Source organism: Carettochelys insculpta, chromosome 5 (assembly GCF_033958435.1).
Source record: "Carettochelys insculpta isolate YL-2023 chromosome 5, ASM3395843v1, whole genome shotgun sequence".
In the NCBI taxonomy this organism is placed as follows: Eukaryota; Metazoa; Chordata; order Testudines; family Carettochelyidae; genus Carettochelys; species Carettochelys insculpta.
Genome location: NC_134141.1, coordinates 55822839 through 55844428, shown reverse-complemented (window position 1 = coordinate 55844428; position 21590 = coordinate 55822839). Strand labels below are relative to the sequence as shown.

Sequence of the window (21590 nt, the reverse complement as noted above, 5' to 3'; positions counted from 1 at the left end):
CAGGCAGTGAAAATGCCTTGCCATCTGAGGTGTGTCACTACTGGAGCAAGGACTTTGGTGAATACCCATGGGGCAGCTGAAAGCACAAGAGGAAGTACTTTGTATTGGTACTTAGTGTGAAGCGCAGAAATCGTCTGTGCATGGGATGAATGGTGACATGAAAATAGGTGTCTTGGAGGACCAGAGCTGTGAACCAGTCCCCCTCATCCAGTGCAGGTCTAGTATGGTTCTCCAGCCTCACGTCGTCTTCTGTGTCAGAAAGCTGTTTGAATAAAACTCCCTTCCCTGGTGTTGTTTTCGAACCTCTTCTACGGCACCAATTTACAAGAGGTGTAGCACTTTGAGCCATAGTAAGTTCTCAAGGGGCAGGGGGGTCGCTGAAGAAGGACGAGTGTTGGGGGGATGCTGGAGGAATGAAAAGTTCGTTTTAGCCCTAGCCTCTCTCACTGCTGCGGGGGAGCACTGCTGCTGTTGAGCTCTTAGTAACAGTTCCCACCCCCTGTGCCAACAGGGGCAGCAACATCGCACGTTTACCAGGCACTGGTGCAGGTAGAATCTCTACCGGTGCCTGCTATGTGGAGACCAGGGCCGCTCCCAGTGATTCTAACAGTGCCACTCCCAGCTGTGGCACCCCTTCAGGATTAGTTAGTGCCACGGAATTTGAAGCCAGCTTGGAATTGTGGCTCTTTGATTTTGAGGCAGGCAGGTTGCAGGCTTGAGGTGCCTGGTTTTTCTTCATGCTGATCCTTGATCCAGGCCTGGGTGATTGTTTTGAAAAGGACACACCCTTTAGGAGAATTGTGGGGAGTGTCCTTAACAGAAGACACACTGCTCACTGGCAGCAGTTCTGTTTGAGACTGAAGTACCCTGTCAAACAGGAGCATTTTAAGTCTGAGCTCCCTTTTCTTTCTTGCTCTGGCTGTTAAACTTCTACAGTCAGAGCAATGTTGGAAGATGTGTGATTCCCCAAGACAGTGGACATATTCTGAGTGTCCATCAAAGCTGGCATGGGGTCCCAGCACTTGATGCATTTTTTAAAGCCTCCTGAAGACATCTTGCCAGTTGGATGTTGATCTTTCGGGGGTTTTTTTGTTTAATTTTTGATAACCTGTTCTCTCTCTCTCTCTTTCCCCTCTTTATTTATTTATTTGCAATGCCAGCCTGTCAGGAAACTGAGTAGTGTGAACTGAAACTGACAAGTGGGGCTAGAAGTCACTGCTCATCATCATTCTCTCTCTATTTTAAAAACTATAGTGGAATAAATGTTTGTGTGTATATATAGATATGTGTGTGTATGTATATGCATGAAAAATTAACTATGTACAAGAGAAGGAACAAGGCAGAAGATAACTAAACTTAATTGTATCTACAGGTTCTGAGGTGAGAGGAGAGCCATTACTTTGTGTGCAGCCAAGGGTGACAAAGAAGCAACTGAGGAGAGCAGAGCTGCACGCTCTACCTTAGTGGCACAAACTGCACGTGACACTCTGGATTGCTATGAAAGATCTCTGTGTTGTGGTGCTGGGCAAGCCCAACACCTACCGTGGAGTACTCACAGGGGACAGCGCTTGAAGAACCATTCATTCCAGGATAAACGCTTTGTGTGAATTGTATTTCAACTTTAACCTTCCCTTCAAGCAGGCATCCTCACTGTGGGAGACAGGGCAAGGATGTGCAAAAGTTCCAGGCAGGACCTTATCCCTGCAGAACATGGAGCGGGCTCAGGCAGAAACTGCAGAAAGCAAAAGGGACACAGCACAGCAGCGTCAGACTGTGCTTGAGTTCAAGAGAGCAAATGGCGCACCCTAGGGAGGATGTGGCAAAGCTCATAACAGCAATGGGCGATCAAACTGAGGTTCTGTGCACCATGCTGCAGCTGCAGAGGGACTCCCTACGCACCACTGTGGGCTCTGCGCCCTGCTGTCTGGACTCCCCTAAATGCAGGTTGCTTCCCTCCATTGTTGCGATCCCCGAACGCAGGGAGGGAGGCAAGAACAGTCTGCTGCTCTACTCTCAAGAGCCACTGTGAAAGGCTATTCTACCACACTTGACAGTCCTTCTTTCCCTGACACTTAACCATCTCCTCCCCCCCGAAATAAACTTATTCTTTTGATGACAACCATGGTGTGACTTTTTGGTACACACGCGTGGCGGGCTGAACAAATTATTGTGAGGACTGCCAGAGGGTGGAGAGGGCTGATAGCACTGCTGCAACCTACTACAGCAAGGTCCACATAGGCCTCACTGCAAAGGGACCCAGGCAGGGCCCATAGCACAGCTTCCCATCTTTTTGTGAAAATAACTCTCCCTTTTCATCCACTCTTGTTCCTCCAACTTAACTCCCTTTCCCTAAATAAAATCATTCTTTCTGTGAAAGCCACAATGTGATTTATTGGCTCACATTTGGTGGGAAGCAGAAATCATTTGGGGGATTGAGGGGTGGTATTACAATGGTGAAATACAGTGCAATCATGTGTCTGGAAGATCATTCATGAATTCATGTTTCAAAGCCTCCTTAATGCCACTGCCTCCACATGCTTATTGAAGAATGGCCTTGTAGGTGGCTGCAAATAAACCCTGCTCATGACATCAGCCTCTGTACTTCAGACACTCATGAAATTCTCCAGCCTAGATTCACAAAAGTTATGTGAAATATAGCACGCTGTAATCATGATAGGGACATTAATTTTACAACAGTCCAAAACAGGTCAATAAGCACCTGAACCTCACTTTTAAATGGCCAAAGGCACATTCCACCACCATTCTGCACTTGCTGAGGCTAACACTGAAGTTATCCTGGCTGCGGTTCAGGGCACCTGTGTATGGCTTCCTGAGGCAAGGAAGCAGAGAGTAAAAAGGGTCACCCAGTATCTCTATAGGCATCTCTACATTGCCAGTTTTGACTTTCCATTGTGGAGAAAAAAGTCACATCCAGGAGCTCTCTGTACAGACCAGAATTTCTGAAGATGCGCACGTCGTAATCCTTCCCTGACCATCCCACGTTGATGTTGCTGAAATAACCTTTGTGATCTACAAACACTTGCAACACCATTGAGATGTACCCCTTTCTGTTTATATATACAGAGGCCACGTGGTCGAGGGCCATGATGGGGATGTGCGTGCTCGCTATTGCCTCACCACAGTTAGGAAACCCAATGACAGCAAACCTATCCACTATGGCCTGTACATCTCCCAGGGTCACGGTCTTCCTTAGAAGATGCCGACAGACTACTGGCTACCTGTACTACCGAAGCTCACACTGTATATCTGCCCACCCTGAATTGATTTGCCACTGACTGGTAACTGTTGGGCATTGCAGACTTCCATAGAGCAACTGTTCTCACTTCTGAACCATTAAAGTGGCCTCATTTTTGTGTTGCTGCGAGTCAGGGTGGGGACCAGCAAATCATAAAGTTCCACAAGAGTGGACTTGCGCATTTGAAAGTTCTGCACCCAGGACGCCAAAATGATGTGGTTCCACCAGCATGTGCTGGTTTCACACATCCAAAACCGCTGCTCCACTGCCAGCAGTGCATCCAGGGCAGCCAGCAAACCTGAGTTCTTGGACTGCATTTGAGTAATTTCCTCTTCAAAATCATCATCAATAGCCTTCTCCTCCTCAACCACCATCTCCCTTTATAGTCAAAAGAAAAAGTGCACAACATTCCAGGAAGTTGCCGTAACAGTCTGTGAAATTACCTGAAACATTCAAGGATCCATGCATGCGTTAGCGCTGTGCCAGAGAAAATGGTGTGATCTCCCATTCATTTTCACATGGTTAGTGGGTGCTCTAAATACTGGGACAGTGCTTTGCATTCTGGGATGGTAACATCAAACACTCACAAGCAACCGCAGCAATTTTTTCCCCCACAACTTATTGGTACAGAAGTCCCAGAAAGCAACAGGGCTAATGCACGGTGGGATAGGTAGCTACAATGCATTGTTCACGCAGTTGGTTTAATTCCTGGAAAGTATGAGGACACTGAAATTTGGAGTTCATAACAATGAGGTTAAAGAATCAAATTTATTAAAAGTCAATTTTATTTTGTAGTGTTGACATAGCCTTGTTTCCTTTATTCTTGGGCTTAAGGGACATGGTGGCTATGAAATGTTAACAGGTATGATGATGTAGCCAGCGACAGTCCTGGACATCCTGAAAGCACCATGTGATCCACCTGTCCTGAAACTGGCAGCAACAGGTGCTAAGGCTAAAGGTGCCACTTCCCTTGCAGCTGATGTTGCTTTCTTTTCCAGACATTACTACTAAGTTGCTCCTGAGCAATGCCCTCTTCCTGGCTTGTAACCAGCATCTTGGGATCACAACAGATGCATATGCTTCTTTTGAATTTATCCAGTGAGGGTTCTATTTAAGTTTTGCTACTCCTTGCCTTGATAGGAAATTGCAAGCAGATTTTATACAGCGAGGAGCATCTACAAGGGGACCCTTTCCCAGAAAGATTAAATCAATAGGAGTTAAAAGTAATCTAATATTGATTTTATTCTTATTTTAATAAATTAACTACACAGATTGATTCAGTTGATCAACTACTACACCTCTCAGACGATAGCCTCTAATTTTTTTAAAATACCATAATAATACTGAGTTCCAGGAGGTGCTTGTGGACTAATACAGGAGTGAGCAAACTTTTTAGGTCACACCTCCCTTTTTAGTCCCTGGATCTGTGGGAGAATCACACAAAGGGATATGGGGGTGGAGGGGATGCTTGAGATGTGGGTGCTCAAGGGGAGGACCCCAGGAGGGTACCTTTTCAATCCATAAATTCGCCAGCTGCCCTGCCACTTGACTCATAGACTCCGCACATGCAGATTGGCGCAGTGGCGAGTGGGAAGGCGTTCCCTTGGCAACACAGCGGCTGCACAGGACAAATCTACAGTGGAGACAACTGCGCCGCGTGCCCCCCTCCTTACTAAATGTTGTGCCCCACACTTTGCTCATCCTTTGTCAAATAGACTGAGCAGTCAAGAGCATTCAGATACACAACTTGTCTAGTAGGTCCATGTAGTATATGTGACAGAGTACCCAAGAAAAGGAGGAAAAAAAATGAGAGTAGAATACCATTCTTTAGCCAAAAAAATCTAAACAAATGAACAAAGACAACCAGTCATGATGCCTACAGTGAATTAGTGAATCCGTGCTTCTTTTAATCAATGTGAACACAACCTTTCCAACAAACCTCCAGAACAGGCAAAACGGAAAAGACACTTATCCCTTTCTCTGTTAGTAAAAAAATAAAATAAATTAAAAAAATAAAAATTGACTTACGTCAGCGGAACTGTGGCTGCAGCCTTTGTCTGCCTTTTACTTTTCAGGGCACGAAGCTTATCACCTTGCGTTAAACAGTTTGCATCATCTTCATCACTGTACTGGATAAGCACATGGTAAGACAAGAATTTTAAGCATTATTTTAAAAATGATCAGGTACCTATACACTAACTTCTTAAAAGAACAAAATTTTCAGGTGTAAATTAAAGCACATGTACTTCTATAGTACACTTATATCTTCCCTATTTTCCAGTTCATGCTTTGTACATTTAAATGAACTATCCAGTCAATATACCACCTGTCTCTGAAATATTGGAAGTATTTTCAAGATTGCTGCTTAGATATTGCACTCTTTTTTTTTCTATTCCTTCTTGGCACTCATATCACTCTCTTTTCCTATACTTGGCTTTTAAAGACCACCATATCTCCTTTTACACTGGATGACACTGGCTAAACCAGGACTCTCAAACTTAAATTTACCTTAGGGCCAGTGACATGCCTCAAATTCTCCTAGTGGGCCAGCAGGTACCCCTCCCTGTCAGGGCTCTGGGGGAGGTCCTCTGTGCATTCCCCCCACCCCCAACCTCCCGCCACCACCACCACCAACACATCTCCTAGCCCTGCCTGACAGCCCACACACCTCCCCTACTCCCCATCCATTCCCTGGGCCTGCCTGTCACATCTTCCCCCACCAGGGTTATTTAACCCCCAACTCCCTGGAGAACCCTACCGCCACCACTGGAGGCCCAGGAAAGAGGTATGAAGAGCCGCCCCAACCCCAGGATGACTCAAGCTGCCACCCTGGGCTTTGCACTGTGGGGGACACCATAGTGGCTGCCTCAACCATCCTGTGGATAGGCCATTTCCCCATACTCAAGTTAATCTGTGTGACCCTCGGTGGGCTGGGGCTGGCAGCAAGGGTTGGGCCTCCCTGCACTCACTGTGGTGAGTGAGCAAAGGGATGTAATGTGGGGAGAAGGAAAAGCAGGGGGCTGGAAGAAGCAGGGTGGGGGCACAGCAGGGACTGGACTTGGGGTGGGGCGGAAGGGTACAGTCCCTAAGTGATGCAGGCACTCACATGCCACTAGCTGTGTGCAGGCTGGATTGTGGAACTGCACAGGCCACAGATGACCACCAGGCTGTGAGTTTGAGACCCCTTGCTAAAATATCAGATAGTGTTATAGAAGTCAGTTGTCATGGTAGGAAAAGGCATTTCAGCAATTTTAAAAAAGCATATTTGAAATAGAACAAGAATACTTCCTCCTCCTGCGAGCATCAAGACCTTGATTTGTGTTCTAATATTTACTTAGCAAATTATTTTAAATACGACGTTCCTACTTCAACTGCAGAGTTTACTCCCATGTTTCATGCGTGCTGTCCATACCTCTTTGCACCCTTCCATTTTGTACTACAAGGAACATGGCAAAACATACGAAAAGTATCTAACATCTTGAGCTTTATTGTACCTACAGCTTTGTCCATTTCCTATGAGCTCCTCAACAGAAGTTAAAACATTTACAACAGCAGAACATTCGGACGATTACCAGTTCTGTGTCTTTTCTGCTTGCTCTCTGTTTTTTTGCATCATCATTAATTGAAATATCATCTACTCCACTGAGGATTTTTGTAACAGCAATTTTGCGATTTCCCTTTAACTTTGCACGGAAGATATCTCCTTCTATCCAAAGCTCTGTCTGTTTCCTATTATGAAATGGAAAAGATATTACTATAACTTGGCAAAAATTAGCAGTGTTGTTCGCTTTGGTTTTAAAGGAAAATATTTCTATTTTTTCGATTAAGATACATTTTAATTAATTTTCTGAATTATTAATTCCAGCACAGTTAACAGTCTACTTACTCTAGTAGGAAGTGCTGCTGTGGTCCAATTACTGAGCCAGGTCTATTTATTCTAATCCAGGCAATGGTTTCAGCAGCTGTCATCCTGTAATGCTTCATAATATAGCAGGCTATAAGGGTGCCAGTTCGGCCAAGACCAGCTGTAAAAGATAAAAAAAAGAGGTTTCTTATATAAAAATATATATATATTTACAGCAATTACAGTTTCAACTAAAATTTCAAGAACCAAAACTAACTAAAACTAAAACTTGCTTCATTGCTTCTAAGACTGACAAGTATTTAATGCACATTGTCAGGGTTCTGTCCACACTCTACAAAAACTTGAAAACACCTTGCCCATAGACAGGCGTTACTTAAAAACTTACCAAGGTCACAGATCCCATGGACCCTGGAGGGTATGCTACCACCACCCCAGTCCTTGGAGACCCCTTTAACCCAGGCAGGCACACTGGAGAATCCCCCCATGGGGAAAAACTCCAGCTCCATTCTCCCCTTTACAGAGAGCTTGAGAACAAAGCAAGCTGTTACTTGATAAGGCATAAGAACATAAGAATGGCCATACTGGGTCAGACCAAAGGTCCATCCAGCCCAGTATCCCATCTGCCGACAGTGGCCAATGCCAGGTGCCCCAGAGAAGGAGAACAGAAGACAATGATCAAGTGATTTATCTCCTGCCATCCATCTCCTGCCCTTGTACTGAAGGCTAGGGCACCATACTTTTCCCCTGGCTAATAGCCATTTATGGACCTAACCCGCAAAAATTCATCGAGCTCTTTTTTAAACCCTAATAGAGTCCTGGCCTTCACAGCCTCCTCCAGCAAGGAGTTCCACAGGTTGACTGTGCGCTGTGTGAAGAAAAATTTCCTTTTATTAGTTTTGAACCTACTACTCATCAATTTCACTTGGTGTCCCCTAGCTCTTGTATTATGAGAAAAGGTAAATAATTTTTCTATATTCACTTTCTCCACACCATTCATGATTTTATATACCTCTATCATATCGCCCCTCAATCGCCTCTTTTCCAGACTGAAAAGTCCCAGTCTCTCTAGCCTCTCCCCATATGGGACCCGTTCCAAACCCCTAATCATCTTAGTCGCCCTTTTCTGTACCTTTTCTAATGCCAATGTATCTTTTTTGAGGTGAGGAGACCACATCTGCACACAGTACTCAAGGCACCCACACAGACTCTGCTCAGAACACAGGTATCAGATCAATTGCTTAAAACAGTAATTTATTCACAAAACAAGAGAAAATAAATCGTACCAGTTATAGCACAGGGAATGTTTCCCTGGGATTCAGCTTAAAAGTTACACAGGGAAAAATCAAGTCATTAATCAACGCAAGAAAAAAAAAAAAAGCAGCAAAACAACAGAACAAGGCAACAAGAAAACAGAGATAGCCAGTCCAACCAAATTCAAAATAACCATAACTTGATCACATCTAACTAGTCCCAATCTATTTAGGAATTTACTGATCCTCACAAGTATCTTCAGCTCTACAAAAAAAGCTAATAGAAGGCAAGAAAAATAATGTAGCTCTGATATAAACAGACTTAGCAGAATTAGATTTTTAGTTTATAATTCTGATGGACAACAATCAGTGCTTAATCATTACTATTTTTATCAATTTAATGTTCACAGTTGTGCAAAGTTATGGCAAAAGGGATAAGCCAATTACTTAATCACAGTAGATACTGAGATTCAAAAAGGTTAAACCTTTATAACTCAAAGCACCCACTGTAAATACCCTTAGATCAAATTCTAAAGTTCAAGCATAATTAGAAAACTTAATCTACTATCACTGATGGAAGAAAATTGGATGGCTTGAAATAATACAGCAAAATCCATGTTAATCAACATCTAACAAAAGAATCTAAGTATTCCAAGCCTAAATGTGTGCATTCTGAATGTGTTTCTCGGGTAGGATTGGACCTAAAGCCTTGCTCGGTAACTAACCCCTGTGTGACAGACACAAAATTATCATCTCCCGTCAAAAGAAGGTTTCCTGTTGGCTCCCAGACCAACACACCTTTTGTGCACAAAAAAAGGCAGGAAACACTTCTGCTGTGTGTGTCCCCCAATCTGGGCATCTATATCTAGGTGTAACACTAAGCAGGGCCTGAGAGGCAGTGACGTTATTATGTAGAAGTTCTGTTTCGACGCAACTCAGGTATTTTAACAGCAAAGCTCTGAAAAGCTTATTAAATCAGTGCAAATAAGGATACTCAAACACTTATAATTTCAACAGATTTCGCTAGCTATCTCCCCAGCACTGAGGACTAACACTCTGCCAAGTTTGTTGTTTCTGGTGAAAAGAACAAAAATACTATAGCCATTTGAAAAGATGGCTGGAAAAAGAAGTGTTAATATTAACACTAGGGAAAAACAAGCTTGCAAATCTCAGTAGTGGCTGAAACAATTGTCAAAGCACACAAAAAAAAATCAGCTGAAGCAGAGAACAAGAATGGAAAGCATCAGCCAAAATGACTACACTCTGGCTAACTTACAAGCACTTGGAAATAAGGGCTCATAATGCAAAGCATGAGGTAACTAAGGCTTTGTGACCAACTCTCAACTCCACCTTATAATATGAACTGTGAATACAACATACCTTTGCAATGAACTGCTATTACACCTTCTGCATTTTCACAAATATTCAGGAATGTTTTGACTATAGTATCACTAGGGATGCTTCCATCAGCAAAGAAAAGATCATAATGCTCAAAACCAGCATCTGCAAATCGTTTGGCATCATACATTTTTTTGTTAAGACGTATTATGGTAGTAACCTTGTGTCTTCTGAAATATGGAAAATAGGCCTCAGGAGCGTGGTGGGGATAACCTACAGGCAGAAAAAGTGACTAGTCATGAAAATTGCACATCCAAATGAAAACATGTGTAAATAGCTTATTTTACAATTATGTCCATTAGAAAAATTCTATTTCCAGTCAACTAATTTCTTAACAGTCTATTTCAAATACAGCTAAGCATAATACTGGGCTTTTCTATTGTCAAGCATATCCTGCCTCCAGCCCTCTTCCCAGTCAAAAAAGACCCAATAAACACACCATCAGAGGAACAATTTTTTTAATATGATTGTTACGAATAACAGCAAATTCATCAAATACATAGTAGTACATCAAATACATAATATGGGTTTGTCTCCCAAAAGCATACCATTTTCAGTTTTACTTCTTGAATGAGGTCCACTGAAGGCAATGAATTTGTTTGGTATGATCCAGTTGAAATCTCCGTTTTCTGCTTTCTGTCAAGAGAAAATGCATTATGTAAGTAATAGTCCATAATTCCTATATTTGCTTCTAAAGTCAAAATCAGATAAAAGCCCTGGCCATGTAAGTACATCTACATTCTGCCCTTTGCTTCATCAGTAAAATACCAAAGGCTCTCAACCGCTCCTGTTTTAATTTCTAAAACCAACTTCAAGGGAAGCAATTAAGTTCCACCAAATAGATACACACTTGGAATTTTTCAACATCTTTTGTAAATTGTCCATCTAGCTCATTGTTATCTACGGTATTAGTAATTACTTCATGCAATTCCAACAAGTTCTGAGGTTTCTAGTTAAATGCCATGCTGTTTTGCTTAAGAGAGCATATTTATCCAAGTGTTGTAGTACAATTACACAAAAGGAATTTTCCATAAACCGAGATGTACTTTGTGGAGCTGGAATTCTCAAGATTGACTGTTACCTTTTTAAAAAGGATTGCCTTTCTGTCATTCCTTTATTACATCCTGTGTAAGTTTCTTTTAAAGAAATGCCAACTGATCCTAGTCATAAGTTATCCTGGAATTTGGTCAACTTGCTCATTAACTTCTCCAAGAGCAGACTGTCTACAAGTTCCATTGGAATTGAAATTTAAATCAGTCTACCATGGGTTTAAAAAAAAAGAAATCAGGTGTTGGGGGGGGGGGGGGGGACAGGAAAAAGTATCTATAACTTTCCAGCTCTCTCAGTTCCACTTCAGCTCCTGTGCTCTTTCAACTCTTGAGCCTACAGTCACAAATGTAGTCCTCTAATGCCACTATGTTTAAAATTGAATAACCACTTTTACTCTCATAGGCTGTGCCTACACTACAAGACAAATTTGAATTTCAAGGCTTTAGCTCGTTATCAAAACATCACAGTCTTCACATATAATACTGTTAACTCAGTTTACTGAGCCGTAATACTGATTACAAAATATCAATATTATGGGACAAGTATAGCATCTATTTCGAATCTAAAATCTCAAATCAAGGCAGACCTGAAAGCACAATGTCCTTAATTTGAATTTGTTAGACTCCACAAGTGTCCTGTATTCCACAAAGCTATGCAGTAACCCTCCAAGTATGGCCGCTTTGTTGTGCACTGCTGTCAGGTGTGCAGGAAGAAGGTCAAAGTAAGCCCATGAAGTTTGGATTTAATTTGAATTAAAATCTGATTTGGAATTTAGCAGCACAGCCCTGCAAATGAGAAGGGCATCCATTATGAAAAAATCCCTTTACCCATCCTGACGCACTGCACTGGTAGCAATTATCAGTAGCCTTGTACTGCAATCATGAGCACTCAGGGTAGCGATCTGACTAGCACTTCTCAGGCTCGCAAGAAAGCCCCATCTTGGGCCCACCAGGAGATTCTGGATCTCATTGCCATTGAGGGAGACCAATCAGTGGCAAAGAGACTTCAGGTGGCCTAGAGAAACGCAGCCACCTATGATCAGACGGCATGTGAGATGGCTGCCTGAAGTTACTCCCAGGACTCTCTGCTATGCTGGGTGAAGGTTCAAGAACTCCATCATGCCTACCAAAGAGCCCAGGAAGCCAACCAGTGGTCAGGATGGCTCCACAGACTGTCAACAGCTCCACATGCTTATGGGGAGCGATCCCACCACTAAGCTCGGACTGAATTACAACACTTCTAGAAGCCTTGGTAAGGAGTTCAGGGAGAGCCCAGAGGAGCAGAGTGACCCGGAGGAAGAAGGCAATGGAGAGGAGGAAAGGAGCAATGAGCAGAAGACAGAGGAAGTTGTTCCAAACAGCCTGGAGCTCTTCACCGTCAACCTGGAACAGGTCTCCTCCACGCCAGTCACCTCCTCGCTGGTCCCCAAGCCCCCTGGACCAAGCAGTTCAGGTGAGTCTCTGTTCTGCATGCTAGAAGAGGGTTGGGGGAGGGTATAGGTATAGGGTTGCGTATGGATACAGGTTTGCTAGCTGCGCTTCTGTGTCACTCAGAACAATGTGTTAATGTTTCTTGGGATGGAGCACTTCTCCTTTTTGGAGATCTCCTTGAAGGCCTCATCTAGGAACTCTTGTATCTTTTTTCATGAGGTTCTTGAGCAAGCCTGACTTGTGGCTTCCATGGTAGCACACCAGGCAACCAGAGAGAGATCTGGTGTTATGGCACCACACAGCATTTTAGCAAATTTTCCAGGCTTTTGGTCACACAGCAGGAGTAGCTGCTCTTTCTCCATATCTGTTAGTTTTAGGAGGGTGATGTCATCTTTGGGAACCTGTGGAAGCACGGGAATTCACTTCTTTTTCTTTCCTTTCTTTTTTTTTTTTTTTTTTTTAAAATGTGCTTCTTGCCTCTTTACATTGGCCTGCAGCAGCTGGCGGGCGCGCCGTTCCCCTCCACACAACTCGGTTTGAAGGCTCTGCTGGGGTTCTCTCCCCACCCCTGTCCCTTTCCAGCCAGCACTTCTTTTCATTTTTCATGAACACTCCCCCACCTCCCATACCACACTGCTGCTGGGCTCTGCTGTACTTTTCCCATTCCACATCCCCTTCCCCCAGCAATTTTTCCCCAGCATTTCTTTTCCTTTTTCAGGACTCCCCTGCTGGCAGGCTCTGCTGTGCTTTACCCATGCCATGTCCCTTTCCCCCGGCATTTCTTTGCCTTTTCCTGGGCCCTCATGGTGCCCCGCTGCTGCCAGGCTCTGCTGGGTGTTTCCCCCTCCCATGTCCCTTTCCAAGCACCATTTGTTCTCACTTCTCAGGAGTCCCCATGTGCCACACGCAGGATTCCTCTGCTGTGCTTTTCCCCTCCCATATTCCTTTACATGCAGCCTCTCTTTGGATTTTTTTTTTCTTTACACTATATTTATTGTGCATCAAAGCCCCACATGCAGCTGTCCATTTTTCACTGCCACAGGACACCTGGAGGCTGCCCCTGCTTTTCAGACCTTCCCATTCCCACCAAAAGAGGGCAATTGCTTAAAAACTTACCATGTCCACAAAGCAGTATGCTGGAGAAGTGATGGCAAATGAGGTATTGTGTAATGCACGCTTACTGTCCCATCCTTAATAACCCATGTGTCCTTCAAAAGTATACTTTCAGTGGTAGTACTCACAGAGACTCATTCATTGCACTTCATAGCACATTATGTCAATTGTATCTTACTTGGACCTTCATTTTCCAGACCCAGTGCCCAGCATTCAGAGAAAACAAGGAGACAAAAGAAATGCAAACAAGATCTGATTCTGCAGAACATGGAAAACACTGAGGCAGAGCACAAGAACCTGACAAAAGGACACTGCTCTGTAGTGTCACAGTACAGCTGAGCGGCGTTAGAGTCAAGTAAACTTTAACAAGAGAATGCTTGACTTCCAGAAGCAGCAATTGTCAAAAATGAATGAGGCCGCGGCAAAGCAGAGTGAGGTTGCAGCAAAGCAGACCAAGATAGCAGCAAAGCTTGTAAAGGCTGTTACTGAGCAGATAGAGATCCTGTGCTCCCTGCTTCAGCTGCAAAGGGACTCCCAACCCAACAGGGCACCAGCTGATAGCTGCTGGCTGGAGGTCCCTGAGGAGAGGGAGCACATCCCCCGTTTTCATGGTCCCTGCATGTGGGGAGAGAGGGAAAGGCTACTCTTCCGCTCCAGCTGCAAAGGACACTGCAAAAGGCTCTTCAAGCACCCTTGAGAAGGCGTCTTTTCCCTGCCCCTTACACTTCTTCTCCCCTCAAAATAAAATCATTGCTTTGAGATCGGTGTGATTTCTTGTCCTGCAGGAGTGAGGGTGGGGGGGACACATGAAACTGGGTGGGTGGGGGGAGGGTGAGTGGCACTAAAGGCACAGCTTGCCAATGATATTCCCTTGTCCGCAGCAGGCAAGTGGCTGAGGGACCCGGGCAGGTTGTGGGAGGGTGAGTGCTCCTGAAGGCATAGGTGGGCAGTGAAACTCCCTTGTCCGCAGCAGACGCACAGCTGAGGGAAACAAGCTGGTTGGGTGGGGGGAGAAGGTGCTGATGGCACAGCTGCCCACTATATGCATTCTATTTACTGCAACTAACCCCCTCCCACCAAGTAAGAGCATTCATTCATTACAGCATGGTATGATTTATTGGCATTGTGGCACAGACATACATTGGTAGCATGTGTACCACAGATCAGTCATAAAGCTGTTTCTTAAAACATCCCTTATTGCAGCAGGCGGAGCGTGGCTACTGGTGGATGGCAGTGTAGATGACTGGAAGTAAGCCTTGCCAATTGCCTCCTCTTCAGAATTCCACATAGATGGGAACATCTCCCGCCTTATGTTGTGCAAAATAGCATACATTGTCATAATGGTGGGGACGTTAGCTTCAGAAATGTCCAAATGAGTCAACAGACATCTGAACATCGCTTTTAAACATCCAAAAGTACATACCACGATCATTCTGCACTCACTCAGTTTGTAATTAAAGTCTTCCTTGCTGCGGTCCGGGGCTCCTGTGTAGGGTTTTATTAGGCAGGGAAGTAGAGGGTAAGCAGGATTGCCCAAAATAACATTGGGCATCTCCACATCACCAGTATTGATTTTCTGATCAGAGAAAAAGTCCCATCCAGGAGCTTTTGGTACAGGTCCGAATTCTGGAATATGTGCACGTCATGAACCCTCCCTGACCACCCAAAATTGATGTTGGTAAAATGACCTTTGTGATTTACCAACCCCAGCACGACCATGGAGAAGTACCCCTTTCGATTAACATACTTTGAGGCCAGGTGGGCCAAACCCATGATGGGGATGTGCATGCCATCTACTGCCCCATGGCAATTAGGAAAGCCCTGGGCAGCAAAGCCATCCACTATGGCCTGTACATCTCCCAGGGTCACAGTCTCCAGGAGGAGACACTGACAGATTGCATGGGCTACCTCCACCACCATGGACCCCACTGTAGAGCTGCCTGCCCCAAACTGATTTGCCACCAATCGGTAACTGTCAGGGGTTGCAAACTTCCATAGTGCAATTGCCACTCACTTCTGAACGGCTAAAGCCGGCCTCATTTTGGTGTTGCTGTGCTTCAGGGCAGGGTCCAGCACATCACAAAGTTCCATAAAGATGGACTTGCACACGCAAAAGTTCTGCGCGCACTACTGGTCATTCCTGGACTCCAAAACAATGTGATCCCATCAGTGTGCTGGTCTCTTGAGTCCAAAACTGCTGCTCCACTGTCTGCAATGCAATCATGGCAGCCACCAGCTCAGAGTTCTTGGACTGCAGGTGGGACAACTGCTGTTCCAAACCACCATCCTTGTCATTATCATCAGTAGTAGCACCAGTAGGATAGCCAAGTGTTCCTGAGCTTTGGAATTGAAGGACAAATTGTGTAACAGTCGCTGTGGTTGCTGAAACAAACAAACAATCTCTGCTATGAGCTGGAGCATTCGTGGATCCATGGTCGTGCTGGAATGCTGCAGCAGGAAACGGTGCAACCTTCCGTTCTTTTTTTGTGCTGTTAGTGATACAGTGAATTCTGGGATTCCAATATGAAACACACACAAGCAACCAGGGCTAAGGAACAGTAGGATAGGTACCCATAATGCAACGCTCACACTGTTGAACTTGCATGGAACAATGGGAACATGGAGATTCAACAGAAAAAAGGTGGGTTGAATTTCAAGAAGCTTTGTGGACACTTTATTTGAATTCGTAATATTGAGGTTAAGTATTTGAATTTATTATATACCGAATTTATCTCATAGTGTAGATGCAACCCCAGGCTACAGTTACACCTGAAGCATCTATCGACAGATGTTTCTGTCAGTAGAGATTTTCCGTCAGAATGTGGTCCATACACTAAAGTGGTTCAAAAGAGCAATCTGCTCTGTCGATAGTGCAGACTTATACTTTTGTAGATTTTTGTTATACTATCATAGACTCAGTTAAGACTTTGTTAGGTAACATATACATTATTCATTACTCTGTCCACTCTGTAATATGTTAAATTGTAACAAGCTTTGATATACATTCTGCTCATTCTGTAACAACAAACTTTGATATGCACTCTCTGTTACAATACACATTCTTTGGTCTTGCCATGCTGCAGTTATGTAAATGTGTGCCTGTGTGTGTGAATGAGAGAAAGAATGGACATGAAAGGACCTTCAATACCCAGAGGATCAATCAGAGGTGGAGCCAAGGACTCAGGGCAAACCAAAACAAGGCAGATTGACAGTTGGAGGCAAGCACTCCTTTGATGAGGAATGGATAATGACTTTTCCAAGCCACAAAGTTGGAGAAAACTGGATAAGGACTTCAAGAGACCAACACCTTTGGGCCATCATCACATGAGAACACTCAGATGAAGTTGCACACAGAAGGACTGCTGGAAACACTGGGAACTGTTGAGGTGTTTGAAATGTGGGTGCTGTTTGCAGTGCTCAGTGACTGAGTAAGGCCTGATAAAGTGAAACATGGATTTGTAGGAGGAAAAAACCCTAAAAAGAATGGGGTGTCTTGTCAGTCTTTGGGTTCTGTCCTGTTACAACATGAAGCACCAGTCCTGACAGAAAGAACTTGGCTCAACGCTCCCATTCCTGATCTATCTAGCAAGTAGGCCAGAGTGGGCAACAGACTGGTAACATTAGCAGAGGCAGAGTGTGTGTGTGTGTGTGAGCATGTGTGTGTGTGAGAGAGAGAGCGAGCGAGCATATATGCTGCTTTGCATATATTGTTTCATAGATGTGGCATGGTGCACCAGACACCCTTGCTGTTGCCTGGAGGCCCCCCAGAGCACTCACACAGCTTTCTTGTCAATAACAAAGGCACCTCTTCCTCATGTGGGAGAGGCAGAAGGTCGTCAGCGAAAGTGCATTTTGCATGTGGATGCTCCACCACTTTTGTTGACAAAAAACTCAAGTGTAGCTGTAGCCATAGACCATTAAAGATATATGGTAATAGCCGATTTAAAAAGCAGATATGTATGTAACAGACAGCTACTAACGTAATAGTCCATAATAGCAAAAACAGTTGTGTTACCATTTAAAGTAAAAACAACACTAACACCATCAAGTGTTAAACTGGATCTCAACACACTTTAGCATTTCAAAGAACACCAACATCAATATGATTCCTATTTTAAAGATGGAAGAAAGTAAGGCACAAAAGGATGGAAATAACTTCTTCCAGGTAACCCAGAAGGACAGGAAGAGAACTCAGGTTTTTAAAGCTCCTGTTCAGTGTTTATCTCCTAGGCCACACTTACCTCATAATGCTCATATTCATCTACATCAAAAGCACTGAAATCCAGGAAGCCATATTGCAAAGCCTAAAAATCCACAATACAACTTTTAACAAAAAGAAGAACTTGCATCAAGAGACAAAATGTATCACCATTTAAAATTTCAACACTTGTGAAAATGCAGGATTATGGAAAACATTTAACATTTAGTCTTGGTTCAAAACAAACCTCTCCATTCCTGCATCAAATATTAATACGTATGCCAATACAAGAAAGGATAAAACAAGCACACCAAATCTTCTCTTTTCACTAAAAATAAAAGCAAAATCTAAGCTACACAAGCATTCTTAGCAACAGGTTTCGTAACTCCAGTCAACCAGTTCAGGCTTACCAGGCTTTTTCTACGGGACTAAAAAGCTTGGGTTGGATCTTGAGCCCTGAGATCAAACAAGTCTGATGGGTTTCAGAACCCAGTCCAGAATACCTATGCCATTACTTTTTGTGCCATACTACAAGTCTGAGTCCGCTAACCAAGGTTCTGAGAACTACTTCCATAACTTCTTTCCCTTCCCTCCCTCCATGTAGATGTATTTAGAGTTGCAACAAACCCTTGGATGACAAAATTAGCGATGCAGAAAGGAATGAAGGGGTCTGGCTACTAGTTTTCTGATTCAGATGTTTTGTCTTTCAAATGTTGAAATAAGGCCACTGAGTAATGTCAGCTCCTTCCTACACTCATCAAGTTACATGCAACACTTAACTTTTGACTCTTTGGAAGACCAGTCACGTTAGACCAAATGGCTATCCAACTTAAAATTTTCTACATTAATATCAGAAAAAATGACTGGCCTGAACAATTTTACTCATCCGATTCCATGGCTCCTGCTAAGATATTCCCTAGAGAACTCGCTCTACATTAGGGTGTCAGACACCCAACTACTCTAAGGATCCCCCACCTATCAATCTCAGGAGTGCAAGCACTATACAGGATGCATATAGTAGGCAGAGTCAAACACATTATTCAAGTGAAGATTTAAGCAAAATAAAAGTTACCATTGTAAATGTTGTTCTTTGAGACATGTTGCTCATATCTATTCAAATTAGCGGTGCGCATGTGCACAGCTGTTGGAAAAGTTTTACCCCAGTAACTACCAGGTCAGGTCAGCTGGGGAGCTCCCTGGAGTAGTGCCTCTGCAGAGCCCATACATGACCCAGCTTCCCCTCAGTTCTCTCTGGCCGTACACTCCAACAATGGGGCAGGAGGGCGGTTTTTGAATAAATATGAGCAACACATCTTGAAGAACAACAGTTACAACATTGAGTAAGCTTTTTCTGCTTCTGAAGAAGAAAGTGGGTCTGTCCCATGAAAGCTCGTCACCCAATAAATTATTTTCTTAGTCTTTAAAGTGCTAGTGGACTGCTTCTTTGTTTTGATAGTTTTTTCTTCGAGTGCTTGCTCATATCCAAGCTAGGTGACTCCCCAGCTAAACCCAGGACGAGAGGTCAGAGTCAATGGGTGGCTCACTAAAGGACAGAGGCCCCAAAGGCTATGACTCATCTAGATTGCTGCACAATGGCATATTGACATGTGACAGTGTGCACAGAGGATCACGTCACAGCACGACATTTCCTGGAAAGGCACATGCACCAGGAAGGCAGCTGAGTCCTGAGCTTGCGTAGAGTTTGCTGCGACAGGTGGTGGGGAAACTTTAGTGAGGTCATAACACGTCCATATACAGGATGTAATCCAAGAGGAGATGTGCTGCAACAAAACCACAAGTCCCTTTATGCAATCAGCTATGACCTGCAAGACCTTGCAGCTCTCTGTTAAGGGCTTGGTCAGGTCAACAAAGACGACAAGCACTTGCCTCATATTGACAGTGTGCAGCTGCCGGGTGCCAAGAGGTTTAGGGTGGAAGACAGACAGGAAGATATCCTGGCTAGCATGGAAGCCAGAGACCACCTTTGGCAGGAAAGCTGGGTGAGGATGGAGATGGACCATGTCCTCATGGAACACCGTGTATGGGGGCTCAGACATCCTTTTAGCAGAGGTGACAGCCACCAGGAAGGCCACTTTGCAGGAAAGGTAGAGGAGGGAACAAGTGACCAGAGGGGCCGTAAGTCCCAGAGCATCAGACTGGACTGAAGTCAGGGGCCGTAAGTCCCAGAGCATCAGACTGGAACTGGCTGGCAGACTGGTGGGTGGAGATGGCCCATGCCCTTGAGGAAATGGCCAAACATAGGGTGCAAAAAAACATGCCCTCCCTGGGATGAAAAGCTGAAATGATTGCCAAGTGAACCTTTAGGGAGGAAGAAGCGAGGCTTTGCTGCTTCGAGGAAACAAGGTAGTCGAGCATCTGTGGTACAGAGGTAGACAAAGGAGCTAGGTTGCCCTGATTACACCAGCAGGAGAAATGAGTCCATCTGGCCAGAAAAGACAGTCGTGTAGACACGTTGTGGCTGCTAAGGAGGACTTTCTGCACTGGCCCCAAGCATACCTATTTGGCATGATTCAAACCATGATTTACCATGCCAGGAGGTGAAGGGACTGGAGGTCTGGGTGGGTAAGGCAGCAATAGTTTTGTGCGGTGAGGTCTGGAAACAAGGAAAGCCAAATAGGCAAAAACATGGAATGCTGCATCAGTATGGGGTACTAATGCTGAGGAGCCCACACTGGGACTATGAGGATTATGTCCTCCCTCTTCCTGTGAAACTCCACCGTGAAGCCTCTAGGGATTCCATGCCAGTCTCAAGCCTAGATAAAGAAGGAAGGTTGGTCAGATGAGTGTTGATGTCCCGACCGTGAAACAACAACAAAAAATGAAATCTGATTAAAAAAAGCCAGCTCAGACGTTGTCCAGATAAATACAGTCCACAGCACCAATTGAGCGATTGGGGTTGGGCTGATAAGCTGGCTACTGAAAGAAAAACTACAACACCTAACACACATGCTATCTATTGGAACATGGAACACTTTCGGCAACTGGTTAAGTTGAGTTGCTTCAAAGGAGATGGAAAGATAATGACGTGATGTGCTTGGACTGGCCGAGATGCACTGGACAGCATCGGGAGAGATGTATGCTTGTGAAGTCATTTGGTCAGGGAACAAAATGAAGCACGAGGCTGGAGTTGGATTCCTTCTTAGCAAAAGAGCTGTTATGATACAAACTGGTGAGTGCAAAAATGATGGTAGTGAGATTCAAAGCAAAACCATTCAATATCTCAGTCATTCAGGTGTATGCACCCACGTCGGACAGCATGGAGAAAGAGATCAAGCTACTCTATAAAGACTTGACAAAGACACTGGAGGAGATGCTGAAGAGAGATGTCGGAGGAGACTGGAACGCAAAGGTCAGAGCAAATTAAGGTTGGAAGCGAGTCATGGGAAGATTTGGATATGGAGAAAGAAATGAATGAGGCAAAAAAGTATTAGAGTTTGCTTTGGAGCAGTCAGGCAGTGGTTCCTGAACAGGTGTAGCCAGAAGTGAGGCTTACTCCTGGAAGCTTGCCAAGGGTGAGGACCTCAATATGCACCAGGAAGCTCATCATCTGGGTAAGTCCCCAAACTGCCTGGTATGTATCAGGTGTAGACAAAGGGCCAACCAATACTGGGTCACCTCTGGGCAAGTCCAAGAGGATGGGGCTTGGTGCATGTGATGCTGGAGCATCAGGATCTTGGGTCCCAGGAGCAACTGGAGCCCTCTGCACTGATGGTACAGATGTCAACTGGGCTGGTGCCAACAACATAGGCATCTTAGAGGCATTCACTGGAGAGTGAGATCAGTGTCATGATGGAAACTTCAGGAAAGACAAGCTTTTTTTTTTTTTTGACATTGGGCACGGAGCTGAGGATGGCATGCTACGCCTTGCCTTGCCGCAGAAGGTGGAGTGTTCACTCCACGAGGAGCTGACAGAACCAAGCCACGCTCCTATATGAGTGCTGGTCTTGAAATCACTGCAGATATGGCACTTATCTGTCTGATGAGCTTTACCCAAACAACATAGGCAGGA

At 44.4% G+C, this 21590-nt stretch overlaps 1 protein-coding gene across 15 annotated transcripts in view; it reads right to left on the bottom strand.

Annotated features, from left to right (window-relative positions):
• CDC14B (cell division cycle 14B) overlaps positions 1-21590 on the bottom strand; it is a 166527-nt gene that overhangs the window by 61392 nt on the left and 83545 nt on the right. For 13 of the 15 annotated variants that reach the window (XR_012645701.1, XR_012645702.1, XR_012645698.1 and 10 more), the window contains 6 exons: positions 17604-17666; positions 10318-10405; positions 9752-9982; positions 7143-7281; positions 6829-6985; positions 5285-5385 (listed from right to left, as the gene is read on the bottom strand). Coding sequence is in view for 9 of the 15 variants with exons in the window: in XM_074995105.1 (XP_074851206.1) it covers positions 5285-5385; positions 6829-6985; positions 7143-7281; positions 9752-9982; positions 10318-10405; positions 17604-17666 (779 nt within the window). In the remaining 6 variants the exon portion in view is untranslated. Of the gene's footprint in view, positions 1-1556; positions 1733-5284; positions 5386-6828; positions 6986-7142; positions 7282-9751; positions 9983-10317; positions 10406-17603; positions 17667-21590 lie in introns of all 15 variants that reach the window. The other 2 variants (XR_012645700.1, XM_074995098.1) reach the window with 2 other exon arrangements.